Here is a 12,843-nt window from a genome sequence, read left to right as displayed (position 1 = left end):
CTGTTAGGGCAGTCCTAACAGTCCAGAACTGAAGCCAAGTGAGGTCTGTGCCTGGGATACAAGGCTAAGAGCCTGAGTTGACCAGCCTTGCCACCAGGGCCCCAAACTGAACGGAAGCACCCAGGTGGAAACTTGGAACTTTTATTAAATACTCATTCACCCATTTGCCACCACCATCCAGAGAAGAGAAAAAAATAATCAAAATGGAATTAAAAAAAAAATTACACCCAATCCCCAGTATGTACAAGGTTGCTCCCTGCCTCTCTGCCAGAGGTTGGGGAGCAGCTGGGGGTTGGGGGGGGCTGGGCACCTTTTCTCCAGTCACAGGCCCCTGAGCAATTCTGACTATGGTGGCAAGAAGTCCCTGCTGCCAAGTGGCCAGGCATCTTGGCTGGCCTCCGGGGAGGTGGTTATTGCTGGGAGGGACAAGGCTGTGCTGCACTGCCCCTACTGGGCTGAAGAGCTATCTGCCTTCTCCCCTGGTGGGCACTGACCAGTCGGAGTGGAGGACCAGTCCCAAGAGCAGCCCTAATCGCCACCTGAGAAGGGGAGTGGACCAAGGGCAGGAAGGGTGTTTTCCAGAGGGAGGAGATGGCGCCCAGCTGATACTGGGGGAAGGGAATCCCAGTGCAGCATGGTGATCAAGCTTGTCCTCCTTAGCTCCAGAGGATGGCACACTCCCCCAATTCCAGCTGCTTGGACCTCCTCTTGGGCAGGGCCTCTATGCCCTTTAGGCCGTTTTTCTGCCACCTTCTCGCCCTAGAGACCCATGTGGCCACCTTCCACATGTCAGCCACAGCCTGGGCCGTTGGAGGCAAGGATGCACCTCCTCCAACACAGCGTGGGACCCAGCCCTCTTGGGCTCAGCAGCCACTCTCCGACTCTGTGGTCTCCAGGGTCACAGCCCCCTGCTGCATGGCAGCAGTGGCCACACTGATGGCCTCCTCTAAGGTCTGCTGCTCTTCCAGCTGTGGAGAAGGGGGTGGAGAAGGAAGGAGTGAGACCCTCCCTCCTAGATTCCAGAGGTATATGTGTATATGTGGCCTACTTTTCTGAATCTCCTCCACCCACCAAGTGCCACATATTTGAACACTTTGTAGGACCTCAATAAACAGGAAGTTCACTGACAGAATTCTAGAATTAGGCTAGGCATGGCGAGGGAGCCATGGAATGGTCGAGAGGCAAAGACCAGTTTGCTTAATGACTGGCTCGAGAGGACCTTGGTAATCATCTACTTCAGCCTCCTTATATTCCAGGTGAAGAAACAGGGACATGAAAAAACAAAGGACTTAAAGCACCAGGTAGATTGCCATCAAAGTTATTCTGAAAGTTGGAAGGGGCTTCACCAACCTGCCTTCGTCAAGAAAGAGCCAGAGACAGGTGCGTGGATGCAGGCAGAAAGGGATTTGTCCTCTGAAATGGGCTCTTGTTGAACCAAATGCTGTTCTCTTCAAGATTGCCATCTAGTTCCCCACCCCTTCTTGTTCCTTTCTCCTAGCAGACCTCTCTCTACTCACCTGCACCGCAATGTGAGTTCCACTGGCTGTGGCCAACAATGCCACCTGTTGATGATGAAGGGATGCTACACTTGAGTCCTCGGCCACCACAGTCCCAGAGGTAATGATTGTGACCTGAAATACAGAACAATGAGGTTTTCCAACCCACAGACATTACTCTCCCAATTCCCAATCCAAAAAAAATCCCTCCAAGCAAGGTGGCTGGGAACAACCAGAAGGAAATGCATAAAACCATTATGGGTCAGATTAGGGTCAGATTAATTAGCCTGGAGCTCAGAGCTAAGGGAGGTTGTATTTTTCTTTAACTTACAGCCAATTTAATTTAGTAATTTTGAATCACAGAATGACAGACCTGGAAAAGGCCCCAGAGATAATTTAACCCCCTCATTTGAAAATGGTCTAAAGTCCATGGAAAAGTGACCTGTCTATGGTAGCAAAGCAAATTGGGGATAGATGGGAGATTGAGAAACTGCCTCTTGACTCCCAGTGAAATGGTTTTCAACAAGGCAAGTCACTGATGGCCCAGAACTGCTGTAGGGAAGACCCTTTATGTCTTTATGCGGGAATGTTGGTCCTCATAAGAAGGCTTGATTAATTCAGCCTGCACTTTAAGGCCCATCCCACAGAAAGGAAGGATGAGAGAACAAGAAACCCCAAGCAAACCGCCTGGTCATACGGGCTGCGTCTGGGTGCCATCGGCGCTGACCATGGTGACTGTATGAGTGCCAGATGTGGCAAGGTCATCTTCATGGCTGGGGATGGTGAGGGTGGTGCTCCCATGCTGGGTCACCATACTGATGGCACTCCCCAGGGCCTGCAGGTCTTCTGGGGACAGGCTGACCTGCCAACAGGAAGGAAGAAGATGATCTGGGAGTGCAGGGGACGGATGTCTGAAAGCCCCTAGGCAGACACATCTGCTCTCCCAGACCAGCTTAGCTTATTGGTAAGCTAGAAGATCAGCATCACGTCCCAGGTGTGGAGGGGGTCAGGACACTCAAGCAAAATAGGCCCTAGGCTGCAAAGAGGGGTTACACTGCAAGAATTCTGCTGACTACCTCTATTCACCATCACTTTGCCTCAGGGCTCGGTTCCATTCAATTCATGATCTCTACCTAATTTCATCCTCATGTCAACTCCAAAAGGCACAGGTGCTCACTGGACAGTGAGGGTGCCGACAAGGATCAGGTTACACTGCCAGCTAGAAATCCCAGGCTTCCAGACCCCACACCATGCTCTGGCTCCCATACCAACATGCCCCTCTGAGAAGGAAACCTAAGTGTCTCATTCAGATGATCAGGACCTGTCAGCCTCTAACTACTAACTGTGCTAACTCACTACTAACTATGCTCCAGAAGTCCCAGAGACTGAGGTGGATGCACGAGGAAGATGGGGGCCTGCATTACAAGATTTGTACCCTCAGTCTCAGCTCTCTGCGATCCATAAGACTAAAAAAGAGAAACTAGATGGAGATGAGGCTGTCAGAACTTTGGGGTTCCCCAGAGGGAGTGGGAGAGGTTACTAGCCAGAGTGACCCACCCCTACCCTACCCCCAAGGCCTGTACCTGCTGGGCACCATCCTGAGTGATCAGAGCCACCTGAGGGGCCCCCTCCTCCTCGGTCACCATAGCCACTTGGGCTGGGATGTCATCACCTTCTTCTTTCACCTCCGACAGGTAAGCAATGCGGGGTCGTTTGGGTGGCGGGCTCTCCTCAGCTGCAGAGGCGGCTGGGAGAGGAGAGCCCAGGCTGACACCTGCCACCAGGTGGTCACAGGGAGGCCAGGCTTGTCTCCACCCTCACCTCCTGCCCACACCCCTCACCCTCAAGCTGCTGTTGCTCATACAGGGCCTGCTCACTCTCCTCCGTGGCCTCCAACTCGCCATGGGCACTGCGCTTGTGCATGGCCAGGGTGGAGGTCTGCCGGTAGGTCTTGCCGCAGGTGCTGCAGGTGTAGGGCTTGCAGTGTGTGTGTACCACGTGGTGCTTATACAGGCTTGAGTACTCGGTGAAGCGCTTCCCGCAGCCTGGCACCGTGCAAACGTATGGCTTCTCCCCTGGGGACACTGGGCTGTGAGGGTGGTGGGAACTGGGGCTGGCAAGGGGAAAACTAAGGGGACAGGGGTGGGGAACAGGGTTGGTGAAGGGAGAGCCAGAGGGAGGAAGAGGGACTGAGATCTGGGACTCTGAATGGACAGAGCTGGGGAAGGTGGCCCGTGGAAGACAGAGGGGATGTGAGTGTGGGACCCTTGAGCCCAGAGACAAGGTGGGGAGAAAATGAGGGGATGGGGCAAGGATGAGGCTAGTGAAGGGGCTGGTGGGAGGTGCTGGGGGCTTGTAAGGTTGAGGGTTGTGAACAGAAGAGGCAGGAGACAGAGAGGGATGACTGATGTGTCAGGCGCAATGGGAGAGTGAGGGGACACATGCGTCTGAGAGGTGACACAGGAGGCTGAACAGGGACGTAACACTGGGGAGGGGGAAGGTACACAGGAGTCATATGACAGTGGATGAGGTGAGGAGCTGAAGATGACACTTCACTCTGCTTTTTCCCCATCAAGCCTGACCCTAGCCTACTCCCAGGAGCTCAGCTGGAGGGGGAGAACTCAGGATGGATGTAGAGAGGTGACAAGGAGCTGAGAGGGCTGGCAATGCCTGTCAGATTGGACCCAACTGGAAATGGAGGAACCACTCACTGCAAGTAAAAGAGTGGTCTGGGGATTCAGCCCTGCCCACAGGCTGGAACAACCAGTAGGGAAGGGCTCTGGGCTAGGCGTGGAGAACATGTCTCAGGTCAGAAGCCTACGGCAGAAGGGGTTGAGCTCTCAGTGGGGGTGGTCCTCACATGCCAGCTGGCCCACCTGTGTGGATGCGCACGTGATTCTTGTAGTTGGTGGCGCTGGTGAAGCCACGGCCACAGTGGGGCTCGGGGCAGGTGTAGGGCCGCTCGCCTGTGTGGGTGCGCACATGTACCTTGCGGATATTAGATGTGGTGAAGGAGCGGCCACAGCCCTCAAAGGGGCACCGGAACGGGCGTTCACCTGTGGAGATGGGCTGTGTGAGGGGCGACTCAGGGAGGGGTCATGCCAGACAGGGAGCGGGGACAGCCCCAGGCTTGGGTCCAAGTCTGAATGGGGCAGGGAGGGCAGGGCCCAGCCCACCGGTGTGGGTCCGGACGTGCTTCTGCAGGTCTCCTGAGGTCTTGAAGGCCTTGCTGCACAGCTCCTCTGGACACTTGTATGGCTTCTCACCGGTGTGGGTGCGCACATGGCTCTTCAGCCCATATCCTGTCCCCGTGCAGGAGGGAGGGGTAAGAAGACCGCTCGGTGGGGTCTTATCCTCCACCCTCTCACCTTCCTAATGCAGAGGCTCTCCATCTGAGGTGTGCTCTGTGAGGCTCTAGACCTCCTTTGGCACAAGAAGCCTGTGTCTGCCTCTATGCTACCCCTGCCTGGGCAGATAAGAGGGGCTGGAGAAGCCCACTCTGCTCTCCTTCCTTCTCCAGGGACAGCTGGTGCCATTCCAGACCAGTGTAAGAGGGAAGCCAGAGAACCTATGGCTAAAGGTCCTCAATTCAGGGGGAAAATGAAGCTCAGAGAGATTCAGCGGCCCACCCAACACTCTCCACTGGTTGGTGTCAGCGCCAACACAGGGGCAGGTCCCTCTACCAATCCCCAGGCCTGCTGGCCTGGACCATGCTGCCTCTTGTTTCTGTTAACAGGGATTCCTTGAGACAACGCCCTGCAGTCAGAGCACTCTGACAGTAGTTACTCCAGGGAAGCAGCCTGGTGCTTGGTTCCCTTCAGGGAGCTGCCAAAGCTAATCTAGAACCCTTTGCCCTCAACTGGAAGCAGTCTACCTTGGTCTCCATTAGGTTACCTGTGGCAAAGGCCTTTCCGCAGCCGGGGAAATCACACCTGTATGGACGGTCACCTGTATGAGCTCTCTCATGCACCTGTAAGGACAAGCAATCACATAATTGGAAGGACAGAGGTGTGAATGGACACTTTGGTTCTCTTTAGGGCCCAGAGTATCAGCACTAGCCATCTCCTTTATTTTGCTTCCTCTTCAGCTGAGATGCCACCTCCTCCAGAGAGCCTTCCCTGATACTCTGTCCTGCATTCTTCATGTGGGTCACAGCTCCCCTGTGCTGACATTTCTGTACAATCATCTCTTCCTTCCAGGAGGCAATGGGCAACTTGAGGGCAGGGACCAGTTCCAGTCTGAAAGCTCTTTACAGCAACCTTACCTTTAAGTGATGAGCAGTGGTGTAGAGACGTCCACAGCCCTTGTAGCCACAGCGGAATGCCCTGTCCCCAACCTGCTGTCCTTTGACGTTATGGGGAGCCTGGCTGTCATGTAGAACCTGAGGAAAAAAATCTTGGGGTCCCTTTGTGTTCTCCTCAATGAAAGACAGGAAGAGGTGGGACACGGGGTCCAGCTGGCAGCTTAAGACCCAATAAGCAGAGTTAAACCTACCAGAGGGAGAAGGGCAACCTGGGTGACAGATCTAAACAGACAAGGAACAGACACTGGGGCACAATGCAGAAGAAATGAGGCTAGCGTGTGGAGTCACCACCCATCCCTAACGGACAGAGGAAGGACTAAATGTCATAGGGGCTATGACAGCTACAGGAGAAAGGGCATTTCCTAGATGGCTAGGTAAGGAGGGGGAGGAGTGGTCTGAATGGCCACACTCAAGCTGGGCTGAGAGCCAGCAATCCCCCTTTTAACCACCAACTTAGGAGGCTGCAACTCTGGACATGTCTATCCTCTGGTGAGAGGAGACTCCTTCCTCCCTGTGCTTGGAAAGGGCATAAACAAGAGGCTTACTGTAGGGTTGAGCTCACATGGGTTCACCAGAAGTGAGGTGGCCACAACCATTTAACTGCAGAAGCGCCCAGGGCAGGGCCCTGAGGGTCCCATCAAAAGCTCAGTTCTAACCACAGCACCCAGCTAATTGACAAGTCCTCCCCTTCCATCTCTTCCGGGAACCCTGCTGGAATCACCCGTTTCACACCAGCCTCTGGCTTCAGAGAGCCCTTACTGTTCTGCTTTTCTGGGCAAAGTCCTGCTGGGACTGTCCCTTAGTCTTTGTTTCTGGGACACCATGACCTTCCCAGGAACTCCTGAAACAGAACTCCAGAAGTTGTGGTGAGTAGGAGACAAAGGAGGGAAGCCAAATCCATGGCAAGTTCTGTCTAGTCATCTCTAGGTCAAGAGGTCAAGCAGCTGACAAAGTTTCATGGATATTTAAGCAGCTGGTGGATGGCAATGGATGGTCACAGGTGGCCAGGCCTGCTTGGTGGGCTAACCCACTCAGATGTTCAGATAGCATTCCCATGACTCTTGAGGTAATTGAGGAAATCAAGGAACTTCAGGGCTGGTAGCAACTTCTGAAAGCATCTGGTCCCATCTCATTATACGAGAGAGGAATAAGCCAAGGCCTAGGAGGGGCGTGACTTACCCAAGGTCAGACTAGGTAAAGGCAGAGCCAGCACAGATCTCAGGGCTCATGACTTGAAGCCCAGTTGTCTTTCCAACAGCAGTAAGCCTCAAATTTGGCTTCTTAAATACACCTGACACTGAGGGAACTGGGGTGGGAGTAGGCATAGCCCAGAGGGGCCTACTGTAAAGTTTTGTGCTTCAGTTTGAAAAGACATGAGGATTTCCTCTTCTTGTCTATGATCCAGCGACGCTAGTTTTATTATAAAAAACAACTCCCCCCAATCTTTTGGTAAAACTAGTGCTGCAGGAAACCCTGCCACACCCTGAGGCTCTGCAGTTCATTTTGGGGAGGGAGCACCCTGGTTTGGAAAGCTCACAGATCTCTGTACCCATTTCCCCTGTGGGCAGAACCACAGCTCCAGCAGAGAGAGCTTAGACTGATCGATGTTGGGAAAGCCAAGATTTTTCTCCTTTGCAGCTGAGCTACTGTGCAGGCTTTGTGTTTCAAGAATCCTAGCTGCTCTGTTAAATCTGCCCTGGCCACTGCCTACTGAAGTTATTTTCCCAAATGACTTAATGAGTTGCAGAGAAGACATAAATACAAGAACATCTGACCTCAGTGGACTGAAAAACTAATAAAAGTCACTGGCAAGGGCTTTCTCAGACAGCACAAAGTGAAGTTGGGCCTAAATTCCCACAGTTTGGATATCACTGTTTCTTACAGCTGCCTTCCCTCTGCAGAGACAGCATAAACAAGGGTAAGTGTAAACAGCTGTCGGCGGCCCCAGCCAGGCTGGGACGCTCGCCCTAGATGATGACGTGTGAGAGATGAGTTGGGGGAGCCAGGGCAGAGGGGCAAAGGGAGTAGCCTGGGCCATAACCAAGCACAGGGCTACCCCTTCCTCCAGAGAAGTGGCAGATTTGGCAGGGCCCAGAAAGCCGAGCTCACCTTGCTGGCATACTGCTCCAGGGCCACCACAGTGTCTGCACTGAAGCCCTCATCATCCTCTGTGGCCAGGTCCTCCAAGCCCACCTCTGTCTGCACGGCCAGGATGGTGCTGTCCGATGGCACAGCCATGGGGTGGTGAATGTAGGCAGTGGAGCCATCTTCCAGCTGGACGGCTTCCAGGGCACTGGGGTCATAGCCCTCTGCAGGGTACATGAGGTTAGCCCAAACACTGCACAAGGGCAAGAGATATGGCTGGGACCTGGGCTTTAAGGTAACGAGATGTACGTATACTAAGGAGGATTTCAGTATTGGGCTTCTTGCCCCTCACCTTGATGATTCACTCTGGCTAGCCCTCTTTCTGGGGCTGCCCCTCCTAAGGATGAGGTCTCCTATGAAGTACTGATTGGGAACCCACAAGCTCCTTGATGACCTGAGGGAACCAGCATCACTGGCCTAGATGACCTGAAGAACCTCCTAAATGGTGGCAGCACAGCATCCAGGGGGATCTTTGCAGGACACAAACGTGACTGTGTTACTTGATGGCCTAAACAGTTCAACCGTATCCCACTGGTTTCAGAATAAAGACCAAAACTTTATCCTGAAGCCCCAGTGCTCTGGCCCCCGCCTCTCTCTGTTCAGCTTCCTCTTACCCGCTCTGCCCTCATCCCCAGTACTCTAGCTCCTAGTAGTTCCTCGAACGTGCATTCTTTCTCCCTGCCCACCTCACCCTGGTCTCTGGGCCACACCTGCTGTTCCTTCTGTCTGGAGTACTGAACCCTTCCTGCAGTTGCTCTTCCCCTAGCTAAGCCCACTTCATCCTTCAGCTCTCAGCTCAAGCATCACTTCCTCAGAGAAGCCCTCCCTGAGCCTGAATCCCTTTTTCAATGATAAGTTCCTCAGTGATGGTTCCCTAGTGAGGCCTATTTCCCCACTAGACTCTAGGAGAGCAGGGACTATGTCTGGCTGTGTTCTCTCTTGTATACTCCACACCTAGTACAACACGTGGCACACAATAATTGCTCAAGAAACTACTTGTAATAGGAATAAACCATTATTCTTCAGTACCTTAAAAGCTTCATTCTTAAAAAATGTTAATTAAGTTTTCAGTCCTGGTCTTGGATGGTGTCGTTGGGTCCTATTTAAAGCTCTAAAACTTTGTGGCTGTGCTGGAGCCAAAGCTGCCATCAAGGCCCATGCTACTAATTCCCAAGGCGGAGCCTCCTGGCGTAGGAAACAGCTGCTCCTGCGGTCCACACCAGGGAAGGCAGGCGACACTGCTAATCCAGGTGAGCTTGGGGACCACAGATCCCATGTCTATGCCCCAACTCCCAAGGTGCACAACTCCATGCCCCAACCTCTGTCACTTCTGCCTCCCTTCCTTCCCACCAGTTGTGACGACTGTGAACCCACCTTTGGGTGTGCGGTGTATGTAGGCCATGCTGCCATCTTCCAGCTGCACAGGTTGTCCATCCTCAAACGAAAGAGGTTCTGTAATGAGAGCAATGTTCGCCTTTCTCTGGAGTTCGATGTCAGGGAGGGGTCCTTCAGTGGGGACTGCCCGGCCTACCTCATGAGGCAGGGGTGTCTCAGGATGCCCTCACCTTTCTGCACTGTCACTTGGTGAATATATGCAGTGGTCCCGTCTTCGAGCTGGATCACTTGCCCTTCTAGAAGCTTCTCTCCTGTGGAGGTAGAAATGGAGAGAAGCGGGCCAGGCCCAGAAGAGGGCTGAGGGACACCTGCCTGTTTTAGCAGAGGTCTGTTTGAGGCTCAGTCTGCGTGACATTCCATGCTACCTCCCTCCCTGCCTCCCAGGTCAGGGCCTCAGAGGTACTAGGGGTAAAAACATCCTGTCATGAGGAACCTTATGGCTCCCAACAGACTCCCTTCCTGTCACTCGCAAGAGACACAACTTTACTTATTATTTCACCCACACCTGGCAAAGTGGGGACTTCCAACCTAGCACTAAGTTGCTGAGATTGACCAAAATGGTGAAAAAGGATGCCCTGAAACCTGGAAAGTCCCCAGTGGATCAAAATTCAGATATGGCTCAAACTAAATCAAAATACATTTCCTCGTCTCTCTGTAGCAGTATGCTAAGACCCAGACCCTCTGATAAGGCAGCAGAACTTAGAGGTTAAAAGCAATGGGCTCTGGCACAAGTCCAGCCTCCTGGGTTTGAATTTTAGCTCTACCTCTTACTAGCTGTGTGATCTCAGATGCTTATTTAACCTCACTGTGCCTCAGTTTTCTCTTCTTAAAATGAGGATTAAACATGGTTTCTTCTTCACAGGGTTGCTGTGAGGGTTAAGTGAGTTTATGAATATAAAACAGTGCCAGGTATGTGGTCAACCCTCAATAAATCCTAGCGTTTACTGTAATAAGCCCAATCAGCATTTTAGAAGAAACAAAGTAGAGCAACAAGGAGCTGTTGAATGCAACATGTCCATCTAGGTCTTGTTCCACTGCCACTGTTGGGTAATGCTTCCTTCACTGATCCCTGACATTTTCATTCTAATTTTCTAGTAAAACAATTGACTCATCTAAGGCAACACAACAAGCAGTATTAAAATTATTAAGTTTCCAGGTTCCTAAGAGTTTCTAAGATATTACCCTTCCTTTATCTCAAATCCTTACTGGAAAGCACTTCTGAGAGTAAAAGGCTCTTCAATTTAGAATCGTAATTAGAGAGGACTCTCCCTATGTTCAGTGAGTTTGGGAGGGAGAAGGGGTAAAGGAAATGAGAAAGGGAAGAAGAAAACGGAGACTGAAGAGTTAATGACAAGTGGTTTGTTTGTTCCTTTCTTTACAAGTTTCAGGTTTAGGAATTTGAGCTCTTATGATGTGGGAAAAGGACAAGGCAGCTGCTTCTGGCTCATCTCTCTGCTGATGTCTCCCTCCTCAGAATTCCCAAACTGAGTCTTCTTGGGTCAGTAACTAACAGTTCTACAACCCGGCCAACAGCAGGTAAGGAGGAGACAAAGGTAAGAAGTCGGAGAGAAAGGCAGCTGACATGAGGGGAGAGTGACTTCCCAACTTCCCTCCCACCTGCAAGCAATAGGTTACCCTGCCTTTTAACACTTTACCTGTCCTGGCAAGGGCACCAGTACCTGGGGTTCTGAAAGTATCAGCGGGTAGCAGAGCGGTTATTGCTTCAGGGTAGGAAACAAGATGTTGAGGAGAGTTATTCGGGAAAAAATTTCAACCTAGAATTTCCTCTAACAACCAGAGATGACAACAAGGAGAGGCAGCAAGGAGAAGAGCTGACTGATGGGGCCCTTGTACCCACTGTAGAGGTACCATAGGTTCCTGTTTGCCTAGAACAGTCCCAGTATATTTATCCATGGCTTGCTGTTTCACTCTCAAAAGTTTCAGCTTTGAATAAACACATTTTATGCTTACCCTAATTATAGACTAAGTCTCATAAAGTTTTAGGGCTTCCTGCTGGCTAAACTGGGCCCAGACAGAGAGCCTGCTGACAGATGAAAGTGCCCTGCTCAAGAGCTTCAGAGGAGCTCACGGCAAGTGATGCCTTTCAGGACAGTGTGGCTCTGGTTCCTGAAGGCCAGCTCTCTTCTCAGTAGTGTGAAATCTGTTGTGTGTGAGTGTGTGTGTGCCCATGTGTAAGCACCCACAGCAGCACTGTGGAGGAGGCAGAGAACAGAGCCAGGAAGAGTGATGAGAGAACGATATAAATGGGGAGATGAGGGAGGCAAAGAGATCTAGATATAAGAAGGAAAGACATGAGAAAAGAATGTGGCTTTCTCAGGTCAAATGTGGCCACTTGTTTTTTACTCATTCATTCAACCATTAACTCACAACAGAAGACTGAGGCATGGGAAATAACTGGGTCCATAGAGTAAACACAGCCCTATCTACAGCTCCTGAGTTCTTCCATCCCACTGAGATTGCATCAAAGGGGAAAGACCTGTGATGGGAAGTCTGCGAACAGCAGGTTTCAGGCTTCAAAGAGAAGTTCCATTCTTAAGAAAACGAAGCCAGTCAGATCCAAACACTGTCACATGGAAAGAGCTTATTGACGAGATTAAGGGGCCTCTTTGTCGTCATCAGGAAGCAGACAATTTAAAATGAAATCAACAAACAATTAATCTGTAATCTTGGGACCTGAAATACATTTTGACAACATGTTGAAAAGAAGGAAGGCAATGTTTCAATGACAGTGCAGTCATGTGGATGGTGGCACTCACAGAATCCAGAAAAGGAAAAATAAAGAATAGGAATGAGGCAGTGTTTGCCCAGTGCTGTCCAAAAAAGACATGCGTGCCATCTGGCATGCCTGAGAATTGTGGCCAGAAAGAAGAAGCCTGTCATGACAGTGAGTGTCCCTGGCCAGAAGGCCCTGCTCTTCAACAACACTCTGTTCTGACTCCATGCCCAACTTGAGAATCTGAATTTCAGGTAAATCTGAATTTCAGATAATGAATTTTTTTTTAGTTATTGGTGTTATTATTTTACTGTTTTAAATGTTTAACTCATTTTTTATACATCTTTCTCATGCAGTATTTGGGACATATTTACACTACAAAATTATTCATTGTTTTTCTGCAATTAAAATTTAACTGTGTGCTCTATATTTTAATTTCTGGCAATCCTAGATGGGCCTAAGGCATGAGATCTATGCTTGGGTGCCCCCTGACCTAGAAGAGTATGTTGTATATGGTCGATGCTCAGAAGATAGTTTGAGTGCTTAAACTTGCTTAAATCAAAATGAACTGCTTCTAGAAAGCACTGAGAAACTGGACAGGGAATACATGAAAAGCAGGAAGTCATAACCAGCACTGTGTTCATCCATTCCAGAAATCTTTATGAACTACTCACCACATGTAAGGGATTCTGCCTTTCAGGGGTCTTGGCTCCTATAGCTAGACTCATCTGATTCTCCAGCCTGCCTACACGGCATTTTATTTTAAAGAG

The 12,843-nt window shown here is 50.9% G+C and overlaps 1 protein-coding gene across 8 annotated transcripts in view; it reads right to left on the bottom strand.

Annotated features, from left to right (window-relative positions):
- Positions 1-127: 127 nt before the first annotated feature.
- The window catches only part of ZNF76 (zinc finger protein 76), a 31,422-nt gene continuing 18,706 nt past the window's right edge, over positions 128-12,843 (bottom strand). For 6 of the 8 annotated variants that reach the window (XM_074348536.1, XM_010949039.3, XM_074348541.1 and 3 more), the window contains exons 3-14: positions 9,510-9,590; positions 9,319-9,396; positions 7,909-8,108; positions 5,761-5,877; positions 5,391-5,466; positions 4,673-4,798; positions 4,373-4,552; positions 3,338-3,571; positions 3,080-3,243; positions 2,194-2,358; positions 1,518-1,631; positions 128-968 (exon numbers count right to left, since the gene is read on the bottom strand). In XM_074348536.1, coding sequence (XP_074204637.1) covers positions 864-968; positions 1,518-1,631; positions 2,194-2,358; positions 3,080-3,243; positions 3,338-3,571; positions 4,373-4,552; positions 4,673-4,798; positions 5,391-5,466; positions 5,761-5,877; positions 7,909-8,108; positions 9,319-9,396; positions 9,510-9,590 — 1,640 coding nt within the window. In that variant the 3' untranslated portion in view covers positions 128-863. Of the gene's footprint in view, positions 969-1,517; positions 1,632-2,180; positions 2,359-3,079; positions 3,244-3,337; positions 3,572-4,372; positions 4,553-4,672; positions 4,799-5,390; positions 5,467-5,760; positions 5,878-7,908; positions 8,138-8,236; positions 8,415-9,318; positions 9,397-9,509; positions 9,591-12,843 lie in introns of those variants that run through there. The other 2 variants (XM_074348543.1, XM_074348542.1) reach the window with 2 other exon arrangements.

Source organism: Camelus bactrianus, chromosome 20 (genome assembly GCF_048773025.1).
Source record: "Camelus bactrianus isolate YW-2024 breed Bactrian camel chromosome 20, ASM4877302v1, whole genome shotgun sequence".
Taxonomy (NCBI): Eukaryota; Metazoa; Chordata; class Mammalia; order Artiodactyla; family Camelidae; genus Camelus; species Camelus bactrianus.
This window is presented reverse-complemented; position numbering and strand designations above follow the sequence as displayed.